This window comes from Cervus elaphus, chromosome 16 (genome assembly GCF_910594005.1).
Source record: "Cervus elaphus chromosome 16, mCerEla1.1, whole genome shotgun sequence".
Taxonomy (NCBI): domain Eukaryota; kingdom Metazoa; phylum Chordata; class Mammalia; order Artiodactyla; family Cervidae; genus Cervus; species Cervus elaphus.
This window is the reverse complement of record NC_057830.1, coordinates 27,895,071-27,914,575: the sequence shown is the minus strand read 5'-3', so window position 1 is coordinate 27,914,575 and position 19,505 is coordinate 27,895,071. Positions and strand designations below refer to the sequence as shown.

The 19,505-nt window shown below is 38.2% G+C and overlaps 1 protein-coding gene across 17 annotated transcripts in view; it reads right to left on the bottom strand.

Annotated features, from left to right (window-relative positions):
- CDC14B (cell division cycle 14B) overlaps positions 1-19,505 on the bottom strand; it is a 128,251-nt gene that overhangs the window by 17,995 nt on the left and 90,751 nt on the right. For 14 of the 17 annotated variants that reach the window (XR_006345820.1, XM_043927652.1, XM_043927646.1 and 11 more), the window contains 6 exons: positions 17,647-17,709; positions 14,214-14,301; positions 13,699-13,929; positions 6,923-7,061; positions 6,301-6,460; positions 5,497-5,594 (listed from right to left, as the gene is read on the bottom strand). Coding sequence is in view for 16 of the 17 variants with exons in the window: in XM_043927652.1 (XP_043783587.1) it covers positions 5,497-5,594; positions 6,301-6,460; positions 6,923-7,061; positions 13,699-13,929; positions 14,214-14,301; positions 17,647-17,709 (779 nt within the window). In the remaining variant the exon portion in view is untranslated. Of the gene's footprint in view, positions 1-815; positions 961-5,496; positions 5,595-6,300; positions 6,461-6,922; positions 7,062-13,698; positions 13,930-14,213; positions 14,302-17,646; positions 17,710-19,505 lie in introns of all 17 variants that reach the window. The other 3 variants (XM_043927656.1, XM_043927657.1, XM_043927661.1) reach the window with 1 other exon arrangement.

Below are 19,505 nucleotides of genomic sequence, written 5' to 3'. Positions count from 1 at the left end.
AAAGGAGTCTCTTCACTGTTAAGCTATTCATTTAATGACAAAGAGTATCCGGAGAAAACAGACTGTGCCTCGACTAATCTAATAAAAACATTCTGATGACGTGTGGGAAAGGAGGAGCGTGGGAGCCAAGGAGCACAGTAATTGTCAAATGGAAACACACAGACAAGACTCCAGTCTTCTCTGCTTTCCTACTTTCATTCAGCACCAAGTGCTGAAAACTATACTTAACTGTATGCCCTAAAGAGGAGGAAGTGAAACAAGGCGGAGGAGAAAAGTTTGCTTACTTAAGATAGAAGACTGGGCCTGCTGAGAGGGCACTGTGTTCAAGGGCAGGATCAGAGGTGAAAAAGGATGCAATGCTCAGGAGACCTCACCTTTCCTAACAGCAGAAAACCAGTGGGAAAATTCTTTTTGCTTGATTGGAAAGACTATATTAAAGATATCTACTCAAGAAAACCAGAGGAAAGCTGTACAGACAACTGACTGAAAGAAAAACCATCACAATGATCCCAAACTAACTGTATATTTTTTATAGGAAAAAGAAACTACTTCATTGTCATCATAAATTGCTATTTCAAAAAAAATCTGTTAAAACAAAGTGTGTTATTTTTAACGTCCCTTGTACAAAACTAACAGTGAAGACTTCCTTCCCTACCACCAACCCAGGAAGTGCAAAGAATTCAGAATAAGAACCTTGGAAAAAAGGCAAATCAAACAAAGCTAGAAGAGCTGATAGTGAGAAAAACATGCATCATGAGAAAAAACACTGGACACCAGAGGTGAGCGCTAGTAGAGAAATGGAATGGGACACTTACACAGCAGCTATCTGTCAAGGGTCCTGATGGCTACTGTGTTCTGAAACCATCGAGACAGAATAGCAGGATGGGGAGAATGTAGTCACAAACAATCCACCAGATGACAATACTACACAGTGCAGAGGTCAGCACAGCTAGGGGACATCTGGAAAGGGGCGAAGGGGAAAGAACAGACGTTCAAACTGAGAAGCCAATGAATACAAAAATAAATAAAGCCACGTGTGAATTTCAGACACCCTGCGACGCAAAGGGGCAGCAAACAGGGATCCAACTTTGCTGTTTTATGTTGGGGGAAAAAAAGCTGTCTTCAGTTTTAAACAGATTTGACATTTGGTAACAAAAGATTAGACCCAATCTCTAGTTGGATACCCCCCATGTTAATTTAATTTGTATGATACAGAAATTAAGAGTCACAGCTATGTGATTGAAATTCTTTAAAAAGCACAATAACCACACAGAAAACCAAATCACAGGCAAAAATGAGGCAAAACCAACCAAAAAAAAAAACAAAAAACAAAAAACAAAAAAAACCCTGAGCTGATAATTAACAACAATCTCATAGGAGGCACAATTAATTATAAGTGAACACAACAGAGCATGTGTCTGCATTATAGATTTTCATTTGTTCCTCTAGTAAAGCTCATGGCAAGAGAATTTTTTCCAATGACGAAGCATACCTACCCTACACTGTTAAGAGGGTTCTAAGGGATTATTCAAGGATAACTATATCTGTATTTTTACCTGCTTATAGGATACACTTCCATTCTTCATGCATCATTTTCCTTTACCCCTAGCAAACCTAGCAGAAATCATCAGTACAGTACAGAAAGAGGTAGCATGGACTAAGTTATAAAATCTACTGAATCAATTTTAGCAGAGACAATAACAGGTTTGCCATTACGTTTTGAGTATCACTTGAAGATCATGGTGCTATATCACTGCCTGTCTTCATGACAGTCGGGATCAGAGAAGCTCTCTGACAAAATCACTAATTTCATAATTTCTAATACTTTAATTCTCCCCAAATATTGACTGTGAAATAGAAATCAATGACTGGATGTACTATATAATTTTCTTCTAAGAATCATCAGTACTCATCTATTTTTTTCACTCACTTTCCCTCTTACAGGTATTTTCATTTGGCTAAGTACCAACAGTGAAGCAAAATAACATGTCCACAATGACACACGGCAGAAACATTTCAGATTTTTAACCCAAGCTTCTGCTCAGGAGACTTTTACTTCTAAAAGGGGACTTTTAACTTCTAAAACAACACAAAGACCTTGGAAGAAAAAGAAATCTCCAGTTGACCTTTACTGGGGCCAAAGGAACTACAAAGGAGAGCAAAGAAGAGATGACTTAACAGCCAAGAGGGTTGGAAAAAGCAGAGAGAATAAGGAAGAAGGATGGAAAACCTACTGTGACTAATCTTAAATCCTCCAGGGCCTTTACACATAATTAAGAGCTTAGAATTTCAGCATTTTGCTTTTTCCTTTAAAAGTGTGACTTAAAAGCTTATTAATTGTGTGCATGGGAAGAGGACACACATTCTATTGTTTTGGGGATTACAAATACAGTTAAAGGGAATCAGCAGTGAAAGCTGAGGGCTGGGGTTCCATCATTGGTCCGGGAATTAAGATCCCACAAGCCATGAAGCATGGCCAAAAAAAATAAAAAAGATTGTTTAACATATGCCAAGAGTGCTTCACAAGGGGACAGTGCCTTTTACACCTTTTGGGATAAGGTGGGGTGTAACTAAGCAAATGGATAGCATAGAGGCTGGAATTTTCTCCATGGGTTGTTGCTAGTTACTATCATTCAGCCATCCATCAAGTTCCATCTCAGGGAACGGCACATACCAAGATAAATATCACAGCATCTTGTGTCATCTTCTGGTTTCCAACAATATTTCTAATTTCAGCCTACATTCATTGTTTTCTTTTATGTTACCACAAACCTTTGATCTATGGAAGAGACTTTCATAGTTTCATTTTTTTAGAAAGGAGCATCGAATGATTTGTACTGATAAAACATATTCACAAGGTAGCAGATAGAGTTACTAAAGGAAATTTCCTTTAAGCACTATCAAACTCAAGAACCTTTGACTAAGCAGAATTGCCATCCCCTGACTCGCAACTTGACTTCTGAACAGAAGGCAACAAGCTATTGAGAAATAAACTGATGCTGCAGATTTTAAAAACAGAACAAAAAACCTGGACGTAACTAAAAGCAACCCCACAAAATAATCCATTTTATAGGGCTTGTGATTCCAAGTGTGGCCCCTGGGCCAGCAGCAGCATCTTTGACACCTGGGAGCTTGCCAAAAAAGAAATGCAGAATCAGATGGCATCCCAGACCCACTGACCACTACCTGCATTTTAACAAGCTGCCCAGGAGACTCAAACGCACAGTGAGGTTTGGACAGCACTGCTCTAGGGCACTAGCTATTTCCTCCTGTATAAAACTGGCTTCAGAATGATTATTTGGAGGGACTATACTATTATTAAATAAAAAGAACCATTAAGACCTTAAATGAAGACTTGAAATTAAAAACAAAATGGCATTTGGAATTTAAAACATTATTTAAAATGCACCATTCTTACAGCATTCTAGTTGACTGCATGCACAACAGCAAAGAGAATGTTAATTAATGCCTATAATCAACACTGATGCCTTTCATTCACATGGCACTTTATTATGGAAAACTCATTCCTTCCCTTTGGGTCTTTTAAGAATCTCCCAAGGCAGTGGCCCATGATGATACATCCTTTAAGTGGAACTGAACTTTTGGATTTAAGATTATGAGAAGATACTAGTGAAGGACCACTTTTAATTACAGAGGCCTGTTCTTCAGACTTAGGGACACAGAGAAGGAAGGAGAGAGTGGGAAAAATTGAGAAGAGTACATTGAAACATATACATTACCCAGTATAAAATAGATGGCTAATGGAAATCTGCTGTTTAACACAGGGAGCTCAAGCCAGTGCTCTGTGATGACCTAGAAGGGTAGGATGGAGGGGGCAGCTGGTGGGAGAAGAGGGAAGGGCTATATGTATACTTACGGCTAATTCATGTTGTTATATGGCAGAAACCAACACAACATTGTAAGGCAATTATCCTCCAATTCGAAATAAATTTTTTCCCCCTCTAGCTCAGACAGTAAAGAATCTGTCTGCAACGCAGGAGACCTGGGTTCAATCCCTGGGTCAGGAAGATCCTCTGGAGAAGGGAAGGGCAATCCACTCCAGAATTCTTGCCTGGAGAATCCTATGGACAGGGGAGCCTGGCAGGCTACAGTCCGTGGGGTCACAAAGAGTCAGACACAAACTGAGCGACTAACACTACTCCTACTACTGTGTCATAGTTTCTTACCATATTACAAGATGCTTACTGAATAACAAGATAACCTGTCTCCATCACCAAAAAGGCAGGGCGGGGGGTGCTGCAGAATTTGGTACCCATCCCACAGTGAAAGGTACTAGAAGGAAGTAATCCAATGGCACAGGTGGTAGCATCTACTAAAGAATATCCTGGAAAAAAAATACAATGGCCAAGTTTTTTATTTTACCATCTTTCCAACAATCCTGGATGTTCCTAAAGATTGAATCTCAACTAACATTTACACGAGAAACTATAAGAGGACACACACAGACAACCTAATGACTATAAAACTTGCTATCTCCACTTTAAATCTCCTTCTGTGATTTGAAAAGAATTCCTCCAACAAAAAGTTCATATAAAAATATAGTTTAATCAATTCATTGTTGACTTAAAATAACATGACATTAAGCCACCATATCACTATTAATTAAAATCCACCATATCAAAACAAATTATGTATAATATGCTAGTAAATTTGAAGAAGTTTGCAATTTTAACAACTACAGACAAATCTACATTCTATAGTTTACATCTGCTGTCACTCTCTTGAGGATGTAAAATGGTTATGAGAAATGAATATTGCATACCATATTAGTAAACAAAGAAACCAGCTATCGCAGCCACCAGCCAAAGGTGAACTGGTAAGCTCTGAAGGAACTCAGAAAGGAGAATCCTGCCATCTAGCAGCCACCAGACTGCAGCCACTCCCCATGACGAGCCCTGAGGAGACTGGGATATGAAAACACAGAATACTGGACCCAAACAGCTGAGGTGCTGATCAGAGAAATGATTTCAGTGAGCCCAGACTCCTGCATCTTCCCATACATCTTCCCATAAATTCCTTCACTTGAGATATCTAGCTTTCTTTTATTAATGGTGATCTTTTGACATTAAGACTACCTGCCCTTTGCTGCAAACTCCTATATAGCCTGGTGCCTCCCTGCACACCCCCATCACCTCCTCAGAGCAGTTCTCTCAGGGTTACTTGAAATGCTGCCTCCTAGGTTTCGAAGTCCTAAAAATTTTTAGTTGACACTTACTATCCTTAGAGAAATAGTTTTCTGAATAGTGCTTTCCTATCTATACAAGCTAGAGAGGTTACAACAGAGGACAGAGATAAATTAAAGATACCTAAGAGTTTCTTAGGCAACACCATTAGACTGTAAATAAAGTAGATACTCATTTCAAGGTGGCATAATGGTCATGCAACCATGGAGAAAATGTATAGGAAAAAAATGCTCATGAAGGACCTTATACACAAATTAAATAACAACTACTACACGAAGGAAATCAGACTCACGTGAGAGGAATAGCGTTTGTTTTTGACTGCCTTCTGCTTTTCAGGGCCCGAAGTCTATCACCTTGTGTCACTCCATTGATTTCGTCGTCATCACTGTACTGTGTAAGTAGAGAAACACTGAGCTAATGACTTAAGCTGTCCTTATTAATGCAGTGAAGCAGAGCAGCTATATTTATCCATACAGATCATACACAGACACATACAAATATATTCATACCTCAACTTTCTGATGAACCCTAAAATATCTTGCTGCTTTCAAAATAAAGCTATAGGACACATTTCAGGACACCTGAAAGCTGACTTTCACAAAGAACCCAGTAGCACTCCTATTATAAAACATTTTGACAGTGAAGAGGCATAATGGGTTTTCAACATTGAAAACACTTTCTTTAAATTTTGTAATCTACTTACCACTACAAAACATATTTAGTACTGCTACCCCCTAAACTCTTGGTTCTTTAAGGTTCCCCATTTGCGAACAAGTGGTCTCCTAAATCAGCTATCATGAAATGGGAAAAAACGGGGAGAGGGGGTATCACTAGGTCCATATAAAGAGTTTACTTTACATACCTCTTTTTATCCCAGTGCCTTGTGAGTAAACAAAACATAAATTTATAGTTTTATGGACACATAACTTTAACTATTTTGACTAAAAAGTTCCTAGACAGGGCAATAAGTATAAAAAATATGTGACGATAATCCCTCAGAATGTGCTTTATTTATCTACAATTTTCTCCATGCCCTAAAAGCTTCTCAACAGCACTTAAAGCAATGACAACAGCACGATGGGGGTGTTTCGATTACCAGTTCAGGTTCTTGCTTGTCTCGATTCTCGACCCCATTGATTGAAATGTCATCCACGGCCAAAAGGAGCTTTGAGACAGCCGCCCTGTGTTTTCCATTCTCCTGACCCCTCAACTTTTGACGAAAATAGTCACCTTCTATCCAGAGGCTTGCCTGTTTCCTACAGCATTTAAGTAACAATATCAAAATACAGCCTTCCAGAAAGAAACACACCAACAACTTTCTCCTACTGTTGTTACCAGGGATTAAGAAAAATTCTAATTCCCATCACCTTCCAGACCCATGAATTCCTGAGGAATTACTGATAGTGCAGTTCATAAAGAATCCATCTGCAATGCAGGAGACCCTGATTTGATTCCTGGGTTGGGAAGATCCACTGGAGATGGGACAGGCTACCCACTCTAGAATTCATGGGCTTCCCTTGTGGCTCAGCTGGTAAAGAAACCACCTGCAATGCAGAAGACCTGAGTTCAATCCCTGGGTTGGGAAGATCCCCTTGGAGAAAGGAAGGGCTACCCACTCCAGTATTCTGGCCTGGAGAATTACTTGGACTGTATAGTCCATGGGGTCACAAAGAGTCGGACACGACTGAGGACTTTCACTTTCACTTCCATCCACTTACATCATCAAAAATTGTTGCTGTGGTCCAATCACCGAGCCAGGTCTGCAGATTCTGACCCAAGCAATGGTCTCGGTTGCTGTCATCCTGTAATGCTTCATGATGTAGCAGGCTATCAAAGTGCCTGTCCGTCCAAGGCCAGCTTAGAAAAGAAACAAACCAATGAGACCTGGTCTCATCTGTTCCAGAATTTTGTTGGGCAGGTAGAATTTTTTGAAAAGCTCCCCAGGATTCTGCTCCCCTCAACAGTACTTTTCATGTTTTGATGTACAGTACAACCAAGTAGAGAGCTTTAATTGGTATGTGATGCAGCCTAGAACAGAGATTCCTAAAATCGCCCACGACTCTATGTTTAACCAAGACTGAAATCCACTTTCTAAGAGATAATTCTCAGTAACAGTGTTTTATACTCTGGGTTTTCAGTTAATAATACCATCATCTTTCTAAAAATATAAGCTTAAAATCTTGTACTTTCTCCCTCATCCAACATTTTTTTCTACTCCACCTTTATACATATTTGCACATGGACTCCCCCCTCCCCCTACTCTATTCCTGTTGTCCTTCTTTACTCTCATCTAGACTAGTATCATTACCTCCTGTGATGATTAATTCTAAGTGTCAATCTGGTAGGTCTAGCTGGATGAGATTGGTAGACTCTGAGTAAGCTGACTGCCCTCCATACTGTGGGTAGGCCTCATCCAATCAGTTGAAAGTCTGTAAAGAACAAAACATCCACCTCCCAAAGCAGAGACATTGCCAACAAAGGTCTGTATAGTCAAAGCTATGGTTTTTCCAGTGGTCATGTATGGATGTGAGAGTTGGACTATAAAAAAGGTCGAGTGCCAAAGAATTGATGCTCTTGAACTGTGCTGTTGGAGAAGACTCTTGAGAGTCCCTTGGACTGCAAGGAGATTCAACCAGTCAACCCTAAAGGAAATCAACCCTGAATATCCATTGGAAGGACTGATGCTGAAGCTGAAGCCCCAAAACTTTGGCCACCTGATGTGAAGAGCTGACTCACAGGAAAAGACCCTGATGCTGGGAAAGACTGAAGGCAGAAGAAGAAGGGGGCAGAAGAAGAAGAGGACAAGATGGTTAAATGGCATCACTAATTCAAAGGACATGAGTTGGAGCAAGCTCCGGGAGATGGTGAAGGACAGGGAGGCCTGGCGTGCTGCAGTCCATGGGGTTGCAAAGAGTCGGACATGACTGAGCCACTGATCAATAACAAAGTTAGAGGGAATTTTTTACCAGACAGGCTTTGGACTTCAACTGCACCACTGGCTCTCCTGGGTCTCCAGTCTGCCAGTCCACATTGCAGCTTTTATACTCACCAGCCTATATATTCCCATAAGCCAGTTCCTTATAATAAACCTCCTTCTGTATATGTACATATCCTACTAGCTCTATTTCTCTGGGAAACTCAAACTAACACAGATCTTGGTACTGTGAAGTGGCATACTACTCAAACACTATGTAAAAATGTGGAAGTGACTTTGGCATTGGGACTGTAAAGACCAGGAGAGTTTTAAGGCACATAATAGAAAAAACCTAGACTGCCTTGAAGAGACTATTGGTAGGAGGAAAATGGACATCAATGGAGATTCCAGTGCAGACTCACATGGAAACTGAAAGAAAAGCAATCTTTATTAGAAAGTGGCCAAAAAAACCCAGAAACCACCTGGCTGAATTGTGTTCTAATTCTTTGTGGGAGACAGAACTTCTGAGTGACGCCCTTGGGCATTTAACACAGTAGATTTAAAATCATAAGCAAAGTGCTGAAGGTCCAGCCTGGTTTCTGCTGACTGACATGAAGAGAGAGAGGTGAATCGAAGAAGTAAGTGTTAAGCAAAAAGGAATGAGAGACTAAATATTTAGAAAACTCTAGGCCTAGTCAATCTGAAAAAAGAGACAAAGTGTATTCTGGATACCAAGCAAATAAATTCCATAACAATATTACCCATGGATTTAATCATGGGTAATTAAAAGCCATCTCAGCAGAAGCTAAAAACACTGATAGGATTACAGTAGAAGACACACTGCCAGTTTGGACTAAAGGGGAGGATAAAATAGGGCTAAACAGGATGAAATAAAAGAAGGCTTTGTTTTTTTAGGTTTCAGGGATTCCATAGGACTGGACAACGGAAGTAACTGGTTGCATATAAGGCCCATCCTTCAAGAGAAGGTTAGTATGACTCTAAAGGGTGATGCAGAGGTCAGCCTGGCTGCCAACACAACCACAGGCCCAGAGGTCAAGGCTGTCTACTCGAGGTTTCATAGGGCAGGGCCTCCTGCGTGGTTTCAGCAGGCCAGGCTGCCCCTACCCATAGCCACAGGGGCAGGGCCGCCACCTTGGGCCCAAGGGGATGGTACTGTCATCCCAGTGGACCTGTTGAACAGAGAAAGGAGCTAAAGAGCCTAAAGATCCAAAGGCATTTACTTTGCTAGGATCTGAACTTGCCTGGGACCTGTCACTACTTTCTGATTTCTCTCATTGGAATAGGAATATCTATTCTATGCCCATTACATTATTTTACTTTATAAGTACATAACTTGTCTGGTTTCAGAGGCTCACAGACAGAGAGGAATTTGCCTCAGGATAAATCATACCTGAAGTGTCAACCATGATTCAGGAGATATTTAGATGAGACTTTACATGTGGAATTGATACTGTAATGGGTTAAGACTGTGGGGACTGTTGGGAAAGAGTGAATGCATTTTACCTTAAATGAATACTGAGTGCCCAGAGAATAGAATGTTATAGACTAAACTCTGCCTCCCCAAATCCAGACGTTGAAGTCCTTAACTCCCAATGAGACTGTTTCCAGAAAAAGGGCCTTTGCAGAGGAAATTAAAGTTAACTAAGGTCATGGAGTGAGAGGGGCACCTAATCCAACAGGACTTGTGTCCTTTCTTATAAGAGAGGAAGAGATACCGGGACTGACTATATGAAGAGGACAAAGAAAAGGCAGCTGGCTATAAGCCAGGAAGAAAGGTCTCATCAGAAATCAGCACCGTCATCTTCAACTTCTAGCCTCTAAAACTGTGAGAAAGTAAGTCTCATGCTCTACTGACTGAGCTAGTCAGGCAACTCGCAAATTATAAGAAAATAAATTTTTTGTTGTTTGGTATTCTGTTATAGTACTTGGAGCAAATCAATACACTGCCCAATGAATCTTACTTTTCCCTTGATAATCCAACCTTCACACCATCATCAGTTTTCTTCACCAAAGATCTTATCATATCAAATCCTCTTCAGATTTTTAACTGGTCAGCAGTGAACTTCAGAGTTTCCCAACCTCAGTACTATTGACATTTGGGGTGAGATAATTCTTTATTGTGGCAGCTATCCTGTGCATTTCAGCTGAAAATCACCTCAACTGCTTATTATAATTGGAAAAAAATGAAATAACCAAAGTTGGATTTTGTTTTATTGTTTAGATTCTGGCAAAATATGCCTAATATAAACTTTATCATTTGAACAAATTTTTGTTTATAAATCATTTTCCTGATTTCAATTACTTCTCTATGATTCTGTTTAGCTCACTGAGGTTTCTTTTGGGGTAGGTGATATGAAAATGTATTGCTATCATGATTTCACCATCAAAACTTATGATCTTGGTCTTTCCTTTTAGCCTTTTGTATAACACCAAAAAAAAGACACTGGCTACTTTGACAACCTTAAGGCCTATTCCAGGAATGTCACCAACAGCATGACCTTTGCAACCAAATCCAGCAACCAGAACTTCATCATTTTCCTCAGAAACATTCAGAGGCTGTGATTCTTTTGTCATTCTTGATTTGCTAAACCTGTTACACTTCCTGATGGCAGAATTTGGCTGTCTGGCTTCAACCCCTACTTCTTCGTCACAATGCCCTTTGCATGAGAAGTGCCTCCAAAAGGACTGGCCTTCGGTCCTCATAGGCTTTCTTGGACTGTCTATCACGCCGCTTGTGACGGCTATGGAGCTTCCCAGCAGCATGAAGACTGCAACACGTGTCCATCCTGCCGGTGCCACAGACCTAAGCAAAAGAGCTCATGGAGCATTTTTAAGACAGCCATTTAAAATTTTTTTAATCCAAAGATCTATGTCTCTTTGGGGTCAGTTTCTGGTGATCATTTTAACCATTTTAAAACGCAGAGACAGCATCATCAGCAAATTAACACTGCTGCGCAATCACTACTACCATGTCCCAAGTGTACTTGAGACAAACTATATTCTGGTGGTTCGTGTGCAAAGAGTTCTGCATAAGTCTGTTAGATACAGATGGTTTGTTGTGCTGTTCAAGTCCTCTATTTCCCTATCTTCTGACTGTCCCAACCATTGCTGAAGGTGGGATATTTAAATTTCCAACTATTACGGTACAACTGTTTTCTCCTTCAAGTCTGTCAATTTTTCCCTCTTGTATTTTGAACATCTGTTATTAGGCATGTAAAAAAGTTTATAATTGTTACATATATATATATATATGTGTATATATATTCTTGCTCTATTGAAACCTTTGTTAATATATAACGTTCTTGTCTCTTGTAATCTTTCTTGATTTAAAGTCTATTTTGTCTGACAGTCACCTCTCTTTTTTGGTTACAATCTACATGAAATTTTTCATCCTTTCACATTCAACCTCTTTGTGTCTTTGAATCTAAACTTAGTATCTTTTAGACAGCATATAGCTAGATTATTTTTTTAAGCCATTCTTCCAATTTCTGTCTTTTGATTGGAGCGTTTACAACCAAAGTTACAATAGTAATAGCCTTTATAACTGTTCACGTACTTTCACAGAGATTTTAGTTTCTTTATACAGCACTGAGTGACTGTCTAGAGTCCTTTCATTCGACCTTTACCATTTCCTGCAAGGCAAGCCTAGTGGCAGCAAATTCCCTCAGCTTTTAGTGATCTAGGGATATCTTAATTTCTCCATCATTTTTGAAGGACAGTTGTGCTAGACATAGGATTTATGGTTGACACTCTTTTTCCTTCAGCACTTTAAACATAGCAACCTACTGTCCTCTGGCCTCCAAAGTCTCTGATGAGAAATACACTGATAATCTTACTGGGATCCCTTGTATGTCATAAGCTGCTTCTCTTCTGTTACTTTCAGGGTTCTCTTTGTCTCTGGCTTTAGATTAACTGACTGACTGACTGCATCTTGATGTAGGTCTGAGTTTTTCATGCTTGGAGTTTGTTGGGCTCTGTGATGTTTACATTCATGTCTTTAATCACATTTGGGAAGTTCCCAGCCATTAATTCTTCAAATAATCTCCCTGCTTCTTTCTCTTCTCCCTTTGGCATTCCCAAAATCCATACACTGGCTTACTTCATGGTGTCTCAGAGTTCCCTTAGGCTTGGTTCCCATTTCAGTCTTTTTTTTTTGTTCCTCTGACCTGATCATTTCAATTATTCTATCTTTAAGTTTGCTGATTCTTCCTTCTGCCTGCTTGTCTGCTTGTGAATCTCATCAGTAAATTTTTCATTTCAGTTCCAGAATTTCCTTTTTCCTTTTAATGCTTTGTCTCTCCTGTTGATATTTTGATTCATACATTGTTTTCTTGACTTTGTGCACATTTTCTTTTAGCTCTTTGAGCACCTTTAAGATAGTTGTTTTAGGAGTTCTCTGGCAGTCCACTGGTTAAGACTCCATGCCTCCACTGCAGGGGGCAAGGGTTCAATCCCTGATCAGGGATACTCCCATGCCATGTGGCAACAACAACAACAAAATACAGCTGTTTTAACACCTTTGTCTAATAAGTTCACCCTCTGGTCTTTCTTAGGGACAGTGTCCGTTGATTCATTTTTTCCTTTGAATGAGCTATCCTTTCATGTTTCTTAGCAGTCCTTGAGATTTTTTGGTGAAAACTGAATTTTCCGTGAAAACTGAAAATTTGAGTCTGATAATGTGGGAACTCGAGTAATTAGACTTCTTATGTGCTCCAGGGTTTGCTGTTTAGTTTTTCTTTTCCCCAATGTTGGATTTTTGTTAATAAAAATATATTCCTTGTCTTAGTTGAAAAACCAAAGAAAAGTTTAACAAATCCTAGTATATCCACACACTCGTTCAATAAATACTTATTAAGTACCAGGCACTGTTCTAGTTATTGAAAATCTAGCAACTTGTTAGAAAACAAAGTCCAAAAGATAAGCTCTTAGAGTTTGCTCCGCTCACGGACATATGCCAGAACATACCAAAGCAGGCACTGAATAGACATTTAATGAATAGATGAATGTGACAAGACTTTGTAGGGTTACCCATGAATACAACTTAATTTATTATACTTTCCATATGAAATCGGGGATTTAGAAGCATTCTTTGGGACTTCCCTGGTTGTCCAGTAGTTAAGAATCCACTTTCCAATGCAGGGTATGGGGGTTTGATCCCTGGTTAGAGAGCTGAGATCCCACATGTCACAGGGCAACTAAGCCTGCAAGCCACAACTACTGGGCCTGTAGGCTCCATAGCCTGCACATCACAACTAGAGAGCCCACACACAACTAGAGAACCCACACGCCACAACTGGAGAGAAGCCTGCATGCTGCAACAAAGACCGAGAGCAGCCAAAATAAATAAACAAAGGCATTCTTTACATGTACAGCTTTTTTACGCCAATACTGCAATAAAGTAGCTTTAAGAAAAAAAAAGCAAAACACAAAAGGAAAAAAAAACACTCTTTAAAACAAAGGCATCTTCATGTGTCCTTGCATATAATCTAAATGAGTATGGCGTGTTTCTACACACACATATACATTTCCACCACTCTTTACACAACACTAGAAACATACCTTTACAGTGTACTGCAATGGCACCCTCTGCATTTTCACAAATATCCAGAAATTCTTTAACGATGGCATCAGTAGGGGTGCTGCCATCCGCAAAGAAAAGATCATAGTGATCGAAACCAGCATTTGTAAAGCGTTTGGCATCATACATCCTTTTATTCAGACGAATAACTGTAGTAACGTTGTGATTCTTAAAATATGGAATATAAGCCTCAGGAGAATGCTGATGGTAACCTACATAAAGAAATTCACCAGATGTTGTAAAATGCAGAAAGGAAACAATGGATAACAGTACCACTAGTAACTGCATGGAAACAGTATCTGGACTGGGGATTGAATACCAATTTGATTATAACTATGAAAAAAATAAATTTAAAAATTAAAATCCAGGTAGAATGATGAGATAAAATGTTCAAGAGTACACTTAATTAAGAGAGCAGAGTTTTGGCTTCTTTTAAAAGAAAATACTGGATGGATACTTTTAATAATAAAACTACACTGGGCTCATTTTTGCATACCACTTTCAAGTCTGGTTCTTGAATGAGGTCCACAGAAGGCAACAAATCGGTCTGGTATTATCCAATTTAAATCTCCATTTTCTGCTTTCTGCAAGGGGAAGATCAGCACAATTCATTTTTATATTTAATCTCCTCTCCATGTCCCTTTCAATAGTGAGTATCTTAAGGACTTCAAATCCATTTCCTTTAGCACAAAAGCTGTTTACAAATGACCATGAGACAGGAAACTAAAATTTATCCTGCTATGAATACTCCCAGGGAATACAGTCAGTCCTCAATATCTGTGGGTTTTGCATCTGTGGATTTGGAAGGCTGACTATGAGACTTGAACATCTGTGGATTCTGATACCAACAGTGAGTCCTGGGACCAATCGCCCATGGATACCAAGAGACAACTATAGTTGGTTAACTTCTGGTCCTAATTAACTTTCACTTAACAGCATTTTTTTTTCCTACAATAGTCAGCCTCTGGAAAATACAGCTGACTGCTGCTGCTATCCAGACTATGCCTAAATACTTTATTTTATCCAAGTAAATTCTTATGTAATTGCTAATCAGTAAAAAAAACCAAATTTTCTATCATGAGGGATATGGAAACGTCCCTGTTTTCCTGAATTACTAATTGGCTTCCAATGTGAGCAATCTTGATTTCTTAAATAAAGAAAAGAAATCAATTTAGGGTCCTGGTTTCTCATTTACTTTTTATTTCTACAGAGGCACCTTTCCATCGTTTTGCTGCCTATTTATTTAGAGAAATCAACGAAAACTTTTCACTAAAATTCACCAGAAAACTTAAAATCACAAGAATACGGAGATCACATCTAAACTGACATTTAAAACACTTTACTTCCTGTTATCAAGTCTTTTGGATTGAATCACACAATTATTCTAAGATAAAGTTCAACTTTAATAACAATAGAGATGGCTACAAAAAGACTTAGGCAGAAAGTAGAAGGCAGTTGATAGTGGGGAAGGAGAGAACATAAACACAAGTTAAATCAGTTTTACAATTGGAGTATGTTTTCCTCTACCTAAGCATAGGCAAGAAAAAAATCAAGAGTTGCCTTAAAATCTATAGGTCAGGCAAGTAACCCAAAACTGATTTACCTGACTTATTTATAAGTTAAGGGAACTGATGAGCCCATATTCATTTCAGGCTAAAAGATGTAAGTAAGAATGAGGACAAGCATTGCCAGATGTTCTGACTTTGAAATAAAATCAGAGTTTTAAAATGAGAAATGTGATTAGATTTCATTGAATCACAGGCATCATATACTGTAAGATGCATCCTGAATTCAGAAAAGTTAAAACAGGAGAAAATGGGCATCATGGAATCAATGAAAACCAGCAATTCAAAATTTCTAAATAGAGAGACTAAGGGCTTCCCTGCTCAGCTGGTGAAGAATCAGCCTGCAATGAAGGAGACCTGGGTTTGATCCCTGGGTTGGGAAGATCTCTTGAAGAAGGGAATGGCTACCCACTCCAGTGGCCTGGAGAACTCCACGGACTCACAGAGTTGGACGTGATTGAGCGACTTTCACTTTCACAGAGACTAAACAAAGCTACCATTATGGTCTGTAGCTACTTAACAGTTCCCCGTGTCTCAATGCAATTTCTAAGTAAATGACATTTGTTGGTGACCCTACCACTCTACCTCATGCTGCAATTTCTGCATTGGTGAGAAGGAAGCTAATTAGCACTTATAATTATTCCTTAGTAAAAAACAAGTAACTCTGGGGGAACACTAACTGGTGTGTTTATTAGTTTTGCTTATCTAAAAAGACAAAGTATATTTTATGTGTTTAATTTTGATAAAGTGAAAGTCGCTCAATTTTCATAAGGGGAAGTACAAAAAATGTTGTTAATAATTCAACTATATTCAGTAATTAAGATGGTAAATGTATATTGTACTTTATAAACATATAGCCATTACAGAGAAGTAAAGGCAGAGTTGGCCTAATGAATCACACAATATGCTTTTACATCTTTGGCACATCACAATAATGATCAGCGGTACCTATTAATCCAATTCATCAGTCAAATAGTTCAATTATACCTAGGAGTTTAAAATAATAGCTACTTTAGAAATTGTGAAAGAACAGTTATCTGAGTTTTTAAGATGCTGCTGAATAGAGTGTTGTCTGTGGAATCACTCCATTATTTGAGTTATTAGCTCAAAATAACTATAGCAGGATAGAAAAACAAAAACAAACCAAGATTCCACAAGTATTCTTGGCTGAAAAAGACATTTAGCGTAACATCTTACTCATTATCTACTCGGAGGGTAGAATGGGAGAACCAAATTACTCATTCTTTAAAAAAAAGACACTACCGCAAAAAACCATAAAGGACATCTGTGGTTTTGCCTGTTTCTCTCCTCTCTGTGTACCACCCTTCTTTTTGGTCTGTATGATTTGATAGGGCTGACCCCATTTCAGCTCCTGGGATGACCAAAGTATTCTGCACCCACTCATCCACTACCCTCACCAAAATCACAGCTTGGTTCAGGGGCAGAGACATGATCTCTGCCAAGCCAATGAGAGGAACCGGTGAGTCTTCTGCTGGAGCTATGAACATTCTTTTCCAGTAAGCTAAGTAAACCAAAAGGGTAAATCAAAGCTGTTGGCAGCCATCTTTATCCAACGGACATTATATTTAGGTAACTTTTGTTCCTAATAACTTTCATTTAATAGCCTTTTTTTGGCGGGGGTGGGGGCGGGTGGCGGGCTACAATAATCAGCCTTTGGAAAATAGAGCTGACTGCTGCTGCTATTCAAACTATACCTAAGTAATTCAGTTACTTTACCCAGGAAAATTCTTATATAGTTGCTGCTTATAAATAAGAACTGGGGAGAACTGGCCTTGAAACAAAACTGGTTTCAGCTCAATTTCTGGTAAGTGTTTGTATACCTGAATCTGGTATGCATGAAGTTACACTTGCTCCTGGACATTTTGTTTATGTAAACCAATAAATTTCCCCACTTTATTTAAGCCATTTGTGTTTACTTTTTGTAATCTGCTTCCAAAAATGACTTGACTTCATATAAACAAAAGGTTCTGACAAAAATACGTGTTTTCCAGAGGTAATTAGATGTATACTGGCTATTCATTTAATCAGATCCTATGAAATCCTAAGGATTTCATAAACATTATCTCATTTAATTCATTCTATAAAAGTCATCAATACTTACAAAAATTTTTTAACTAAAAATTAAAGAAAAATGCCTAGGAGCACACTCACTCACTCCGAAAGGATGTAACAAGTGCAAAAAATCAATAAGAACTAGGCTGCAGAAACAGAAGTAAGAGACAGATGACTTTAACTCTATATACATCTAAATTGTTCAATTTTTTTTCAAAAAATAAGAATATTACTTCTGGAAGTAAAACATATATGAAAAAAGAGTTAAAAACAATATCCTTGAAAACTTACTTCATAGTATTCATATTCATCCAGGTTAAATGAGTTGAAATTAAAGAAGCCATACTGCATTGCCTAAAATCCAAAGGAAAGCTTTTAAGAATAAAGATGCAAATAAGGAAATAATTTTCAATCCAAATTCTTAATAGTAAGTATCAGAAGGCACCCTTGAAAAGCACTGTATTTAAATTATGTTCCATGGAACAGCTTTCAAAGGAGGTGGACTATGTCTTTTAAATGCGTCCATCATCAGAAAAATCAGTTACAACAATATATATTTTAATGAGTATCTTTTTCATTTTCCTTCATTAATCATCCTATCCATGCAAGATATAAATTATCAAGCCTTCAAAGTAATCCTACTAGTTTATTAAATGAACACCATTCAGGCTTCAAATATAATGCATAACCCAATGGTTGCTAAACAAATAATAACAAAGGGAAGAAACCATGGGTTAGTTTATATCAAACAAATATCATACTTTATACATATCTTCACTTTCAAATTCTTCTGAACAGTCTTGAATTAAAAGATTAGTATCTCCTATACTAAAGGCAGCCCTGAGACAAACATGAAAATTCAAATTTTTTGAGGGGAAAAAACTTTTTTCAATAAGGAAAAAATACATGAATTTTCCTTTCTGTAGCCTCACTCTGAGTTGCAGTAAAAAGACCATGCTAAGCAAAGTAAGCAGAGTAACTATATTCTGAGACAAGGACAATCTGGTGGCCTGACAACCATTCTCCCTGCTTACTAAGACAGACAGTATGTAAGTAACAATTCTTGCTCAAGAAGTTATTCTCGGTTGAAAAGGGGTGATTCTGCAAAACCAGTCTGCAAAATATAAACTACTGAAATATGAATAAGAAATAAGGTTACAAAACCAAACAACAACAACAAAAATTATATTTTATAAAATATAGTTTAAATCCTAATTCCAAGACCAAATCTAAGATGAATTTTATTTCTTTTGAATTCGAAACAATATATATCATATTTGGACTAGAGCTCTTCCTAACAGAATGATACAATAAAAAGTTATCAGTCTGCAGGGGATTTCTAGTCTTTGAATTTCATAAGGAGATCTTATTAGAGTAGTATTTTTTTAAAAAGTAGCACTAAAATCAAGATATAATTATTATATTTATAAATATTTCAAACAATAATATTCAAAATCAGTCACAAATAAAAATCTTTAAATGGAAAAATCAGAAGCTGTTGTCTCAAAAAAATTAAAATGCAGTATGAAAAAAAGCAATCTTTGATCTATAGTTACAGCTGATTAATCTTTGTATATAATATCTGATTAAAAAAAAACACAAAGCCAATGTTATAGTATATCATCACCAAAGCCCTCATTAAGTGTTTCTTCTTCTTTTTTTTCCCCAAATATATAAGGTTGTAGGACTGCAGAGAAGGGAGTCCTAGGATCCTAGGATCAAGGACAAGTATGCCTGCCTGCATTAGCAACTTCCTAGGGTCCAACTGGCAAGGACTGTTAACTGGGAGGGGTCATTTATACCTACTGTCCCTCCATCTCCTGATGGCATCCTCTGCCCATTAAGTGCCTAAATTGAGGCCTCATGGAACTATCTCAGAGTGTGTGGCAACCTCCATCAGCTCCTTACACCACAGAGTCGCTCGACTCAAATCCCCAAAATTAAGGTCCATCCTCACTGCCTTATTACAGGACAAAATGTATACTAATTAACCTCTGAATCTGTATCCTAACTAGGTCTCTTAGCTTAACCCATAAAATTTCAGTCAAAATTCTCAGAAAGCTACCCTGTTTCATCATACAAGACAGTAAACTTGGGTTCCTTCTCCCTCTGAAAATACAAGTCACACAAAACTTTATAGGTTGTTGAAA